The 15,754-nt window shown below is 47.0% G+C and overlaps 1 protein-coding gene across 4 annotated transcripts in view; it reads right to left on the bottom strand.

Annotated features, from left to right (window-relative positions):
- LOC119372695 (gamma-tubulin complex component 6) overlaps nt 1-15,754 on the bottom strand; it is a 318,918-nt gene that overhangs the window by 209,113 nt on the left and 94,051 nt on the right. For all 4 annotated transcript variants that reach the window (XM_037643145.2, XM_037643144.2, XM_049419622.1 and 1 more), the window contains 2 exons: nt 12,234-12,273; nt 11,836-11,957 (listed from right to left, as the gene is read on the bottom strand). In XM_037643145.2, coding sequence (XP_037499073.1) covers nt 11,836-11,957; nt 12,234-12,273 — 162 coding nt within the window. The remainder of the gene's footprint in view (nt 1-11,835; nt 11,958-12,233; nt 12,274-15,754) is intronic.

Genomic DNA, 15,754 nt, shown 5'->3' on the forward strand with positions numbered 1-15,754 from the left:
GCCAAACATTAATACATCTGGTAGTCTGTCCGATGTAGACAGACCCGCAGGTACAAGGAATCTTATATACCACCCTCTCTGAACACGCGGTGTACTTCTTAACATGCCTGATTGAGCAGGCATTATCACCTGCCCTTGCAACCCCATTTGCGCGTCTTTCAATCTTGCCACACAGGCTGCCCAATTTGATGCCACCCGAAAAAACAACGTCAACCTCGAACTGCCCCGCAAGTTTCTTTAATCTATGCGAAATGGAATGTACATACGGAATCACAGCAAACCGTTTTCGGTTGCATTGTGAAGTTGGTATCTGGTTGTCAGATTGCGCATTAGATTTAATTCTCTTTAGCAAACGCTCAGAGGTAGTTGCCAGAAAAGAAGTGGGGAAGCCGGCCGCCATTAGCCGATTGCACTGATTCTGGAAGCTTTCGTCTATGGTATGATGACATGATCTTGAGATGGCCGAGTACAAACAGGAGGTGGCAATACCGTTTTTTACAAGTTTTGAATGGGCCGATGTGAAGTTTAGGAGGGGCTTCACCGATCGTGGAGCGTAAATCCAACAAACATGCTCACTTTTAAATCGCAAATTTAGGTCAAGAAACTGGAGTTCATTTTTATGGTTGGGAACTTCGCACGTGAAAACAAGACCATTTCCCCTTTCCCTAAATGCTTTGAGAATGTTTACCATACCATGGGTGCCGCCCTCGCTTTCCATGAAGACTAAGTAATCATCTACATACCTAAATATATGTGTGCCCCAACCCTCGAAATCTCGCTCAAGATCGCGGTCTATCATACTCAACAAAATATCACTGAGAACAGGGGCAACTCTAGAGCCTATGCAGACACCCGAGGCCTGAACAAACAAATCCCCTCGCCATGATACAAATGTAGAATCAAGATAGAAACGGAGAAGTTCAAGAAAACTTTGCACTGATATACCACATTTATCAACAAACCGCGTCTCGTCATTTAGTTCAGTTATGGTTTCCTTAACACACTGCAACAGAAAATTATGCGGTAAAGAATAAAACAAGTCTTGGATATCAACACTGAAGGCAGTCATTTTTTTGTTCTGACTGCCCAGGAAATCAACAACCTTTTGCGAGTTGCTAACCAAGAACGGATCCACGACAGTTAACGAGCTTAGGTGGGTCTGTAGATAACCCGAGATAACATGCTGCCATGAGCCATGCTCCGACACGATTGCCCCAAAAGGAATTTCAGGTTTGTGGGTCTTGGCGGTGAAGAAAATCTGCAACTGCAGGCTTTTGGAATTCTTCACCAAGGACCGCAGCCGTTCAAGCTTGAGTTCCGACAACAAAGCAAGTGCCTGCTTTTTAACAGATCCCTGCTCGCAAGTGACTGGTTTGAAGTTTTTTTGAAGTGCGAGGACAGCCTTATCCTGAAACATGCCCGCAGGCATCACAACAAACGACCCTTCCTTGTCAGACACCAAAAGCCGCAAATTACAGGCGGCAAAAGAACTAACTAATCTTCGCGAATGTTCGTCTCGACTGGGACGCGTATTATGCTTGGAAACCACATCAATGCACTGTTTTAAACACAAGGATCGGTTGGGCTCCGAAACCTGGTTAGCGACAGAATGAGTCATTGCCAATTTTTCCGTGGCAGTGAACCTTCGTTCAAAGGCATGTTTGGGATGCATGTTTGGGGTGCAAACGTCCATCATCACTCGCCATCATAATCAATGCACACGTGAGATTTCAGAGGCGTACCACATGGCTAAGTGTGATAGTGTTTGTATAAGTCAGCCATCAGTCTCATTACTGGAACAAGAAATCCGTTTCATTGATCGAGTGTAATCTTGCGTGGCACGTGTGTTTCTGTATATATATATTTGTTTTTTCAAATAAAATCTTTCAGTTGAAGATCAGCGCTTGTCCCGTCCTCTTCTCTTGTGTGCCTTGTCAATTTCGTGCGCTGCGCAAAGATGGATAAGTTCCAACTTGCCCGCCTATCAATCCTTCTTTTCCTTCATGCAGAAACAATGCGCACGCGTATATATATATTGTGGAGATAGGTTTGCGAGACGCTTACCCTACGAGGCGACTGGCAAGGGACACGATGTTCTCCACTGCCGCAGCGAACAAAGACGCTACGGCCGTGTTCGTCAACTCTCCGGCACGGTGCAGAAAAGGCACTCGAGGCAGGACGTCAACAAACAACACGGGTTTATTAACCCGAGATGCAGCCCAGTATGACAGTCACGGGCTTGCAGGCCGTAAAGGGAACTCCACAAGACCGATCGAGTACGCTTGCCAGCGGCGTTACGTCTATCACACAAAGGGCAGCAGTCGAGCACATGAACGAGAAGACGCCTGCTAGAGCAGCGCGTCAACCTCTCGCGCTGGCCTAGCAGATTGCCCGCCACGGCGCTCGACTGCTGACCCGAAGGTCGCGGGATCGAATCCCGGCCGCGGCGGCTGCATTTTCAAAGGAGGCGAAAATGTTTGAGGCCCGTGTACCTAGATTTGGGTGCACGCTAAAGAACCCCAGGTGGTCGAAATTTCCGGAGCCCTCCACTACGGCGTCTCTCATAATCATATCGTGGTTTTGGGACGTTAAACCCCAGATATTATTATTATTATTTTTTTTTTTGCACAGTCTCCTGTACGGCAATTCATAGCTATATGTCCAAGTCGGTTACACAAGAAACACCGCAATTGTGCTCTTGGTTTACTTAGGGGGGCCCGACTCCTATCCTCTCCCTCTGGTGCCACTGCTCCCCTTTCCTTTATCCCTTGTGCCTCCATGAACTGGTCGGCCTGCTTGGCCATCTCCTACACTGTGCGCGACTTCCTTCCTTTCAAAAATACCGCTAATTTATTGCTGCACTGGTTTAGGAACTGCTCACCAACCATTTTGTTGTGGACTCCTTCATACGTCTTTTTTCTTTCTCAGACCCAACGATCAAAATAGTTGGAAAGGCGGCATACAAACTGCTTCCCAGTTTCGGAGTCTTCAGGCCTACACATCCGGAACTTTTCCCGGAAACCCGTCAGTTAGCCGGAACCACTCCAATAAAGTCTTTTTTACAGTGTCGTAGTCCAGAGACTCGTGTGCTGGCATGCGGCCAAACACACTCAACGCCTCTCCCACGAGACACAGACTCAAGGCTTTGGCCCACTCGCTCCTCTCCCAGCCTTGCCCCACGGCTATCCTTTCAAAACAATGCAAATAATCATCAAGGTCGTCTCTTCGTTCGTCGAAGGGTGCCATCAGCTTACGAAGGCAAACAAGCTTCGGTCTGGGAGTAGGCGAGCTGGCTGACGCCGTCGTGGGGGTACTCGCGTTACTAGAGTCGTTGCGTGGATAAGCATTTATCTCTGCTATTTTCAGCTTGAGCTCGAGGATTTCCTTCTAGCACTCGTGTTGTTCATGCACACACTCTTGTTCCATCTCATGTTGTTCACGCACTCTCTCTTGTTTGCTTTTGCGCAGTCATTCTGCATTCTCAAAAAGCTTCAGCGTCTCCTCCTTGGTCATGCCCAAGTCCTTGGCCACAGCCGCCAACTTCTCCCAATCCATTTCTGCAGCCCCCAAAGATACGTGACTGGGCATAAAGATAGAAAAAAACCTGGCAGGCTCGCCACTTATTATGTCACGTATCTCTTCCTGTGGTTTCTCACCACAGCTCGGGTCGCGTGCCACAAGTTCTTTTTCTCTAACCAACCCCGTATGTGGACGTGGCAGGTGTACCCCCCGTCGAGTAATTTTCTTTGCCTCGCGCACCACCGCATGCTATTGCCGTTTCCCACCGTTCGGCACGTGTCTCGTGCCCCCTTACTGACCCCACGCACACGAACTTATGTTGAGGCAGAAATACTTTCCCACAGCTAAAATGACCTTCATGCGACTAACAGAAACACGTTAACTTTTTCATTATTGACCTGTGTGCTGTTGTTTATATTAGAAAGTTGTAGTTTGTCATAATTTATGGCATACCCATTTTTTAGAAATCACAAAAGTAGCATGTACCATATTTTCCGGTGTATAAGTCGCACCTCTGTATAAGACGCATCCCCTACTTTTTATGACCTTCGCAGGAAAAAATTATGTATAAGACTCATCTATTTTTAACTCTGTCAACATGATAAAACACGGTGCACGCAGAGTACATTTATTGTGAAATGCATAGTCACACACAGCACTGAATATCTGTAAGCAGCAGTATAAAACTTGTATATAACGCTGTCTTAAGGTGCAGAAAACCACTATTTATTCCACTGGATTCGAAGCCACATCCTCCGGCGCACTGTCACAAGTTCTTCCGCCTAGGCTGGCAGCATCGTTGGGTTGCCATTGTCGGCCTCTGAGTAACTTTTACGTGGCATTGTAAGCCCCTTGAAGCACATTGTTGGCATTGCCTCTACTATGGTGGCTACCATACCTCTACGGCATTATGAGGCTTGGCCGGAACACAAAGACAACTATCCACTCAGATTTACGTTGCGAAATACAGGACCGCAGAAACCCTTCGAATTAAATGGGACTTCGAAATAACCGAGTTCGAATTAACAAGGTTTTACTGTACTAAGCTTTTAGACCGCAGACCCTTTTAAATGCAAATGCATTTCTTAGTCGGGCTATCTCAGGCATCCGGCGTTGTCCACGTGCCGGCAGGTGTTATCTCTCCGCTCTCACTCCCTCTCCCACAGCAACAGCTGCGGGCGCGCGCGCTTATCCTCGCCCCTAGCAACCGGAGCATGTGGTGCGAGAGAGTGTAGGAGAGGGTAGGTGCAGTGTTTCGCCGCTCCTTCTCTCGCCGTTCGCTCTCTCTCCTCCCTGCGCCCCACTCTCCCGTCCGCTCGCGCCTCACTCTCGACCGTTCGCTGGCTGGGCGCCTCTCAAGAACATCCGGAAATGGGTGCTCGAGACGCCGCTGTGAAACGCCAACGGCGACCACAGGGCTGAGATTATGGCCGTCAGGTACAATGACAACACAAACAGGTGCTGATGAATGTGTAAATAAATGGTTACGGTACAAATCCTCGTCTCGTCATTAATCTACGCCATTAAAATTACTACGCCGTGTACTCTCGGCGCAAGAAACGGATTCGCATTTCCTCACGATTCCCTTCGGGGAGGTGGGGGCATTTTTTTAAGCACTTATCCCTTCTTGTGAAGCCTCACCCCCTCACTAAGCTTCACAAGTAACTGAGGAAGGGGGAAGCCAGAGAGGTGATGCTTGACAAAGGACGAAAGGAACGTACTTACTTATTGTGTCCACCGGGATTATCTATATATATCTATATATTTTAGTTTTGTTATTATGTTCTTTTTTTCTCTCTCTCTCTCTGCTCGAAGCACAATGCTATAAAAGCGCATAGAAGCCTCATAAATTTTGTCTTGATAAAGATTGGTCTCCAATCGAATCGTTGACAAAACAGTTTTTTAGAAGCATATACCTTTTTCCTGTTTGTTTTACGGCAACTGAAGACAGACTCTTCATACGTATACACGTGTGCACGCGCACACACACGCACTGTGGCAAGAAGAGTTCACAAGAGGAGCGTGAAGTTACCACTTTCTCAAGTGCCCTTTCTTCGTACAGAGGCCCGTACACTCTCTTCGGAGAGCCGTTATGCAACAGATTTTCCATCACACAATACATTGCTGCTATAAGACGATAGCTGCATTAACAGAGAGTGGCTTTTAGGCCACATGGGATACCTTGCCGTACTGGCACATGCCGGGCGCCACACTCTGTAATAGGGCTGACGCGCTGGAGTTTTGAGTACTGTGGCGGAGCCTGGTGGCGTGCGCCGGAGTTGCTTGGGTAGTCAAAAATGGACGCCGACCGGCGAGTTACGCAGTTCTCAGTTGCTTTAAGCGTTTTACTTAATTTTGTGCCTAGTTTTCAGGCTCAAAAAGTGCTTAAAACGTACGCAGGAACTTGTCCGCTATGCCTGCAGAGTCTGACATGTTTGACGAGCGATCCCTGCTTCAACAAACCGTGCCGAAAGCAGGTGGTCTGGGCGACGGCTCTAGCAGCGCGCGGCCCCAAGCGCGGTCGCCGCCGTTATTGTTGCGTGGTTAATTGCCTCGAACATGGGGGTAAGGATCCTAATGTGCGGTTTTACTGGTTCCCCTGAAAGCCGTACGAAGTGGAGCGAGGGAACCGCTGGATACGTGCCGCCCGACGCGTGAAGTGAGTACGCGAGCAAAACGTGGTTTGCAACGTAACGTGCTGATTACTTTTCGTACGCGCGTGCACGCGTTTATATATGTATATAATTCCCTGTGTGCAGTCCAGACGGCACGCCGTGGCTGCCGACGGCGATCACGAGGATATGCAGCCGGCATTTCGTGCGAAACGAGAAAAACGATGACATGAGCCACCCTGCGTATGTGCCTACGATTTTTCCGGCAGCTTACAGCCGGCTGCTTCCAGCGGCCGGCTGTAAACATTGCGCGCCGTTGCTTCTCGACCGCGACCGCACGCTGACAGAATTTGACGAATTCCCTAGAAGCAAATGTTGAAAATTACGACCGTGCATGGGGAAAAAGTGTGTTTGCGACTGAATGCGGCAGAAAACGGCACACGACACGAATGCGCTCATTCGGGCCGCCGACGGCTAGCCTTCGTCACTGGACCTTTCTTGATTCCGTTTCGTCGTGTAATGTCATCGTGTAATGCAAATCATGTCGGCTTTCTTAACAGCAATCTTTTCGTTTATGCACTGTCGTTAATCGCGCGAGCATGCCTCGTAAAACTTAACTCGAGTTCAACGTCGTATGAGATTCGCTGCACTTGCGAGTTGCAGCGCGCCGAAATGGTTCCTTCAATCTCCTGCACGTCGTAAACATACTTGACGTTGACGAGCTTCTTGCGTTTACGCAGATTGCTTGGCCTGAAGAACTCAGCCACGCCAGAAACTGGCCGAGATCCAAAGCGCAGCACAACCGACAGCGGCGGCTCCATTGCGCATCTGAGCTTAGTGCTGCATGCGGCCGCCTGTCTGACTACTCGAAACCAAAGAACTTGTCGTAGGGGGCGCTTTTTAGCACTATTTTCGCAGCGCCGCCTGGGCAGCCAGTCAGGCCTATATTAAACGGCAGCAGCGCTACTGCACACTGGAATAACACCGGGAGAGAGCAATCATGTTCATAGGGCGCATAGCTTCTTTCCTCCTTTGCCAGCTCCCTCGTCAGGACAAAAGAAAGGAGAGAGCACGTAAAGCGTGCAACAAACTTGGTCAATGCTTTGCATTTTCCGACTACACCGACACCGACAAGCGCAAAAAAGAAGCTTTCGGCTCAATCGGTCTGTTTTGTTTTGTTTTGTTTCTGTTTTGTCAGTCAGTCAGTTCAGTCAGTCAGTCAAGTCAGTCAATCAAATAGAGGCGGCTAAGAGTGTAGCTGTCGTCAATGTCGCTACCGCTACCATGTGTATATCTCCTAACCAGAGTAGTATGCCTTTGTTCCCAGGCCACCAGTACCTGGGTCCCGGGAATCCACAGCGCAACAGAGATCCGGTGGACGAGGACGACCGCATAGCCAAGTCGCACAACGAAGCCTACGAGCGGGACAGGAGCCATGAGGACGTCTTTGCTGCTGATCAGGCATCTGCGGCTCTCTTCTTGAATGACTTTAGACGCACGGGTAACTGGCACTCCGCATTAGGTGCAGTTGGTCTGGGCACGAAGAATATTGTGGAACAATACGTCTTGGGCCGTAGTCTCTATGGAATGCCAGGAGATAGACGGAAACGTGCACATAACAGGGAATCAGATACAGCAGACGCAAAGCGATACCAGCCTGACTCAACTACCCGCGACGTCCAAGGTGCGCAGATGTCGCAGCAGATGCACTCAGACGCCCCCACCCGTCCAGATGGAGCAGGAGTTGGAGGCGACGGTGAAAATTCGACAGAGCTCATTCAGCAGATTTTGCGCATACCTCGCGACCATGGAGTTATCACAGTCTTCCGTGACAGCAAAATACTCACCACATGGGCCTACGCAATGCTGAAGACCAATTTGGTTTATGACACCGAGAAAACGTTTCCAGGAGTTCTGACTAGCCTGTCACGCTTGCCAGTGGACCAGCCGTATCTTTACATTCCTCATGGCACCTACCTTAACCTACCAGCTCACACAAGAGCTGTGAGTTGCTTTGTCAAGGTAACCCCTCATGGTTTACGTACGCCATGGAAGACTGGCTCTTCGGTTGTCCAACCCGTCAACTCTGAAATGCTAGTTTATGGCCTTAGCTCCATCGGACTGAACCACTACTTGGATACCGGCATGTGTCGCGTGAAGAAAGGCGAGACAAACAACCCGATGAAGCCACAGTCTTATTTACCATTTCAGGAGAAGGACCACTCGGATCTGGCTAAGAGCTAGTGGGGTCTTAAAATCACACCCGGAAACGAGGATCACTATGGCGATGACGAAAAGAGCATACCTGCGTGCATGGGAGTACCACATCACAACTTTGCCTATGACTTTATTCACATTGACAAGGCTAGTCCCCGCTTGACCAAGTTCGTAAACCAGTTTCGGTTCAAAGGTCACGTGGGCACACCTATAGTCAACTATGAGTACCAGTGACGCATGGCTAAAGATGGGTCCCACTTATAACGCGGGCAACGAGTTGCTAACTCGTAGACACCTGCCTGCTGACGTTGTATCCTACACCACTAGCAACATGTCAAACTACAAATCGTACAAGCAAAAGCCAGATACCAACGTCACCATGCGACTTCGACCCAACGATATGCACACGCGCGACGTCAAGTATTTGGACCCTATGGAAAATACTTACTTCACCCGAGGTTTAAAAACGATGGCGCACTCAACTATTCTACCGAGTTTGAGTTTCGGGGTATTGGCAGTAAGCAAGTCTAACAAGGACGACCCAGGCAGTACTGAAACGTTTCAAGATATTGCCGCGTTTTTTCAAATTGACACAGAACTGGTGGTTCACTCTGACGTAGACACCATAGTTGCCGACAGTGTTACTTTACCCTCGAACGTGGGGCCTTACTTGCGTCACTCCAACGAGAACATCAAAGCAAGTTACAACAGCCTCACACGTCACGGACGTCCAGTCAACCTCGCTCGCACGGAGTCCGAAGTTACCGAACACAAGGCAGAGCTGCAGAAGATTGCGCAAGCGCAAATTAATGCATCAAAAGAAGCTGCTTCAAGAACCCAACGCTCAGTGCCATTTTTCCCGCAATAGATCGCTCTGTTTAATAAAAGCAAAATAAGAAAACACAACTTTTGTTTCGTTTCTTATTTACTTCACAATGCTGCGCCGTTGTCGTCGAAGCCTAAGAAGGGATGTATTTAAATATATATATACACTTTTTCTGAGTGGAAGTACAATGACAACAACATACAAAAAAAAATAAAGCCATGTCGTCGTCGTTGTCGTCGACGCCTAAGAAGGGATATATTTAAATATATATATATATACTTTTTCTGAGTGGAACTACAACGACAACGACATACAAGGAAAATACGTGTTTAAAAAGCGCCTTTGTTGTAGAATAGAAGAAAAAAAACTCATTTATATTCCACTGAGCACCATGCAGGAGACGGAGAATTACTAACTAGTTGTCGCGCAATCGTAACTAGTTCTAGACGGGTTTTTACACTAATTATAAAGGGCTTCCAAGGCCGCCGCGAGGGGTATATAAAGAGGTCTGCAGCAGCTCAGAACTCACAGTCTTCAACAGGCTGTCCACTCAGGAGGACCTCGAGCGGACACTCAAGACGCCTTCGGTAAGACTTTTTTCGGTTAGCTATGCTATATTCTGAATTCTTGCATTCTTCTGCTTTTTAATAGAGACCATGGCAGAATCACGCAAACGTCACGCAAACGAAGATGAGGTACCCCTATATTACCATTTGGAATTATTTTTTGGTGACGCCATCTATATTCCCAGGGACAAACTACAAAGTTTATTGGTTCGAGCAACGAGACAGTACCTATGACATTAATGAAACCCTGGTGGCATTTGCGGAACCTGATCGAGGCGTGGGAGAAGTATCAGATCCAAACGTGTCCGAACCAGCGGTTGGAGGAGATGGAAAAAGTTTACAACCCCCTCCACGCTGCAGCTACAGTCAATTCCAAAACGAAGAAAGCTTGTGCACGATGTGTTTCCCGCTCCAGACGACGGAGAGGCTGAGACAATTTCACACGACATTATCAGAGGATTCGAGCCAGGGCCCACCCAGTACGGAATCGCTGCCGTTGCACTCCACACACGAGGAACTACACTCCCACACGTCCACGTCTTACATGACTGCAGCTGGAGCAACGGCACATGCCGATGTGTTATCTTCGCTGGCTTCGTCAGACGACCAAATCGCTCGTCAATTTGGTCTACAAGCGCCAGTGCATGGGACCTCTACCATCTCGTCAAGTATTTCACTAGTGAGCCCCGAGTATTGGAATACATTAAAATGGGAGGAAATGATTGGGGTCGCGACGTTAGAGATGAAGTTTTGGGACAACTCGAAGGTTCTGGACACGAGCCCGGGTGAGTTTTGGAAATACTGCACCCGAAACTTCCGCATTCAGTTGCATGTGACGACGCCCATGGAGGTCAGAGGAGTGGTGGAGACACTGACGAGGTACGCGCAAGAACGGGTGCAAAGTGCCGAAAACGTTCAAAAGGAGCGTCGGAAGAATCCATCTACGATTGGCTATGCGAAAACCCCGTGTCGCCGTTGACAAACATTGTGCGCACCCCCAAGTGGCTGGTAGACCCGGTGTTTCGGTTCATTCGCCTGGACAACAAGCGCCTCCAACAAGCTATCCAGGTGTTTAATGACGAAATGTGCTCGTACACCACCTTGGACTTTATTGAAATGTACCAGAACACCCAGCCTCTCTTTTATGCCGCACACGGTGACCTCACTACCTTTTACATGGATGTGCCCGTGTCGTTTGATGACATGATGGAACTATTAAACTTTCAGTTTAATGGCATCCATGAGGAAGTGTCGGCCTTTGTAAACAACCTATATAGCCTGGTCGAGAAGGCGGTCCTCAAGAAACTGTATGGAGATTGTGTCCCCTCCGAGTGCAGGAAAACTTTTTTTTTGACCCCGTTCTTTCCTTTTACATCAACCGCGGTATGATCCGTAACTTTAACTGTTACACTAGCTTTCCACTTCAGGACATCGTGGGCCGTCGCATCCTGGTGTGGAACGAGCCAAACTGTGAGTCGTCTGCTTTTGATACTGTTAAAAAAATTTTTGGTGGTGACGTAGATTCGGTGGCAGTCAAGTACTCGGTTGATCAGACCATTTCCAGGACGCCCGTCATTGTTATCTCAAACAACGAGGTGTTTCCAGATGACGAGGCCTCCAACCACCGCATGTGGCGCTACAAGTGGCGAGCGTGTCCTCCACTAAAGAAATACGACAAGAAGATCCACCCGATGGCCCTGGTCCTCCTGTTTGACGCTTTTGTACTCAAAGAAACATACGTCGGCACGTGCCAGCTTGATCAATAAACAACTTTGAACCTAACATCCTGAGTACTTGGTCAATGCTTTGCATTTTCCGACTACACCGACACCGACAAGCGCAAAAAAGAAGCTTTCGGCTCAGTCGGTCTGTTTTGTTTTGTTTTGTTTCTGTTTTGTCAGTCAGTCAGTCAGTAAGCTCAGTCCTCGTACTTGACAGATTCGAAAAACTCTTGCGGTGATCAATTCGCGAGGACTCTGATAACGACGTCAATCGAACATTACTTGGAAAAGTGATTCAGTCCCGAGACGGCCTGGGCAGTGCTCTAAACACCCATGCCATCACAATACCAGACACCCACAGAAGTAACACTCACCCTCCAACACTCTCCCAGGTAAAGTGCTTCCTTCTCCCAGCATGCACCACATACTGCCAGTCTTGCTCAGTCATGCAGGTTGGCTGAGCTTGTTTTGATGGCGGTCTGACTGCCGCTAAGGGCTGTGGGAATGGCAAAAGTAGCCTGGTCACATTCACCAGCAGTGCTGGAAAAAGTTGTGATGCTCAGCACTGACTTTTCGCACTGCAGCTGACAAATACAGCTGTGTCACTTAAGCTGACAAAAAAGAAAAGGAGGCTATTACAGTAAACCAATTTCTCAACTGCAGGTATTGATCCACTTAGATCCGTTCTCTATATTTGCACGCTCAGCAGCGGAGCACCACAGCATCGACTACAGTGAGTCACTCAGGCAATGAGGTGCATGAACGGACTCACCTCAAGCTTTGCTGGGCGCTTGGAGAACTTGATGAGGACCCTGACGAAAACCAAGCACACTACTCAGAAGACATCATCAGACCTTTAACAGGAACATTACAACATTAATACGCTTCTAAAGTGAGCCGAGATGACATGCGCCTGCTTCTGCCCAGTTCTAGTGCCTCGGCACGGAATACTGGGTATTATAGTGCCTCGGCACTAGAATACTGGGCAAAAGCAAGCGTATGTCATCTCGGCTCACTTTGGAAGCGTTTTTTATCAAAAAGAACGTTGGTGCATATATAAGTGAGGCTTCGGTATCCTTGCCTGCTTCCGAATTTGAATTTCTGCAAAGCTCCTTTCGACATGGGCAGCTGTAACTTGCATTTTGTTATATGGCAGGTGTTATCACATATTAGCTTTTTGTATTATACTTGATTTATTGCTCTGTTTCCAATGCGGTGTTACGCACGCACAACACCAGGATTATACGTATTTAAAATCGGTGGGTGTGACGAAAATAAACAGTTGTTTGTATTTTTTTTTATTTTATTCAGAATGCCTTACAGGCCCATTTAAGGGCATTGAGTAAGGGGGGAATCAGTATATACATTGCAATAAAAATACAGACAAAAAGTAAAAAAACAAAGAACAAAAAAATACAAATGATAAACAGCAAGGTGCAACAAAGTTATACAATAGAAAAACGCAACGAAATCAGGTTATCACGAAAAGTTTCACGATTAGAGATGGATACAATGTGATCTGGAAGGCCGTTCCAATGTGCTATGGCTCGAGGTAATGGTGATGAGTTAAATGCCTGTGTGTGACTATGAATGCGCATGAAACTACGTGCGCTGTGAATGCGTCGAGATGTCCGTAGAGGAAGATGAAGCGGCAAACAGTGGAATTTGTTACTGTAGATGTACCTATGAAATAAACATAAAAGGGCAATGACGCGTCGTTGATCCAGTGACATGAATGCAAGGTCTTGTTTTATTAGGGTGATGCTTGAATGATAGTTGAAGTTACCGGCGATGAATCTCGCGGCCCTATTCTGGACGGCTTCCAACGTACGGATAAGGTAATCTTGATGTGGTGACCATGTAGATGAAGCATACTCTAATTGTGGGCGAACATAAGTTAGATATGATAATGCGCGTACGTGCGAAGGAGCGTTGCCCAAATTTCTGCGCAGATAGCCGAGAGACTGGGAGGCTTTTGAAGAAACAGCTGCTACGTGTGTAGTCCAAGATAAGTCTGATGAAAGGTGAACGCCGAGATATTTGTACGATAGTATGGCTGAAACAATGTTATTATCAATAGTATAGAGAAAGGACGAGTTAGTACGCTTTCTAGTGAACGAGATTAACTTGCATTTAGAGGCGTTAAGGGACATCTGCCAAGCTTCGCACCACCTGTAGGTTAGATTAAGGTCATTTTGGAGAGTGTAATGATCATCAATAGATTGAATTTTGCGGTAGATGACGCAATCATCCGCGAACAACCTAACTGTGGATGAAAGGTTAGCAGGCAAGTCGTTATTGTATATTAAAAAGAGTAATCGACCCAGTACACTGCCCTGGGGAACACCAGACGTGACATCGCAAATGTTAGATGAAGTGTCGTTAACCACCGTGAATTGCTGACGGGATGACAAGAAGTTGCGTATCCAAGACAGTGTTAATGAATCGATACAAAGAGAAGACAATTTAGAGATTAAACGACAATGAGGGACAGTATCAAAAGCTCTGGCGAAATCGAGAAAGAGGCAATCGGTTTGATCGTTACTGTTCATATTAAAGTGAAGGTCAGTAGTGAATTCGAACAATTGAGTGTCACATGAGTAGCCTTTCCTGAAGCCATGCTGATTAGGGAAAAAGAAGTTATTCGATTCAAGGTGATCATAGATATGAGATGCTATAATATGTTCAAGCAGTTTGCAGGATATGCATGTTAGTGAAATGGGTCGATAATTACGGGGCGAGTGCCTGTCACCGGACTTGAATACGGGGACTACCTTGCCGATCTTCCAGTCTTTAGGCAACTCACCGGATGACAGAGACTGGTTAAAGATGAGACACAGAAAGAGACTGGAAATATCAGTGGTGTTCTTCAGTATTTTAGAGTTAATGTTATCAATGCCTGATGAAGTTGAGACTTTAAGATTCGTGATGAGGTTCGCGATACCTTCTGCAGTGACGGTGATGGGAGCCATGAAAGGGAAGGGCTGATCAGGGACAAATGGCACATTGGAACAATCTTCTTTTGTAAAAACGCCAAACCTTTGTCTGTTCTCCTCTTTGTGCTCGCCAATTTTTAGCACTTATTGTTTCAGTGTTCATGGATAGCCAACTAGCCCAACAGTCTAGTCTGTTCTGCTAAAGACCTATGGCCTTGCTTCATAGGCCATGCCCAGCTGCATCAACCTGACACTGGTGCCATCCCCATACAGCCTGATGAAGTCCCTGACATAACGACATCGACAAAGTAACTCTGAATACCTTCATGAAAAATAGTGCATAAAATGAGACGAGGCACACATAAAGAAGCGACAAGAACAAGCACTGACCTTCCACTGAAAGTTCTTGTCATTCCTTTCTGTGTGCCTCATTTCGTTTTGTGCAGTGTTATTGTGATGGATTTATACCAACTAGGCCAGCTAACGACACTTCTGTAACTACGAATATATAGTAGACTTTCTTATGTTTGTTTTACTAAGATTCCGTGGAAACTTTCCGTGTTGTGTATTCGGTTTTAATATATGAATTAGAGATGTGTGTTGTGAGAGCGCTGCGTCCCTGTCTTTCGACAGACTGCCAGGGTAAACTCAGAATAAACCCAGGTCAGGTTCCAGAGCCAATGCGGACTGAGTGTTAATAATTTCTTGAATCTGTTTTTGATATACCTAGAATAGCTGTTATATTGTCAATTTCTAAGATCGGTTGTTCACACAAAGAAAGGGAATCCGTACAGGCTCTTGTGTGGCCCCAGCACTATGTGACGTTTTTTAGCTAGAGGAGACAGAACTTTGCTGGAAAAAATGAGCAGTTTGGGGGCTTTGAAATGCTTCCGTTACGTGGATGATGTTTTCCTTTGCTTCCCACGTGAGTGTTTCACAGAAGCTAAAAAAGAAAAAAAGCTTGGCATTGTTTAGACAGGCAAACCAAGGACTCAAATTCACTGTTGAGATGGCATGTAACAACAGCTTGCAATTCTTAGATTTGCAGCTAATTTTCCACATGACCCATACTTGCTGGGAATACAGAACTAGCAGCAATAAGTCACTGCTCCCATGCAACTTGGGTCACACCAAACTTGTAAAGAGGGCCCTTGCAGGCAGTTAGAAGGTCATGCGACCACAAGGTCAGTGAGAGCATCTAGCAAAAAGTCCCTATGCTTATACTGTTGCAAAAAGGTCACGAAAAATTTCCTTTACAGTAAGAATGTGCCAAAAGATGCCGACCAAACTACGAACATATGTGTAGTTTCACATATGCACAAGACTTGTGCTTCAGAGTTGTCGATGAATTTCCCCT

This window comes from Rhipicephalus sanguineus, chromosome 10 (assembly GCF_013339695.2).
Source record: "Rhipicephalus sanguineus isolate Rsan-2018 chromosome 10, BIME_Rsan_1.4, whole genome shotgun sequence".
In the NCBI taxonomy this organism is placed as follows: Eukaryota; Metazoa; Arthropoda; class Arachnida; order Ixodida; family Ixodidae; genus Rhipicephalus; species Rhipicephalus sanguineus.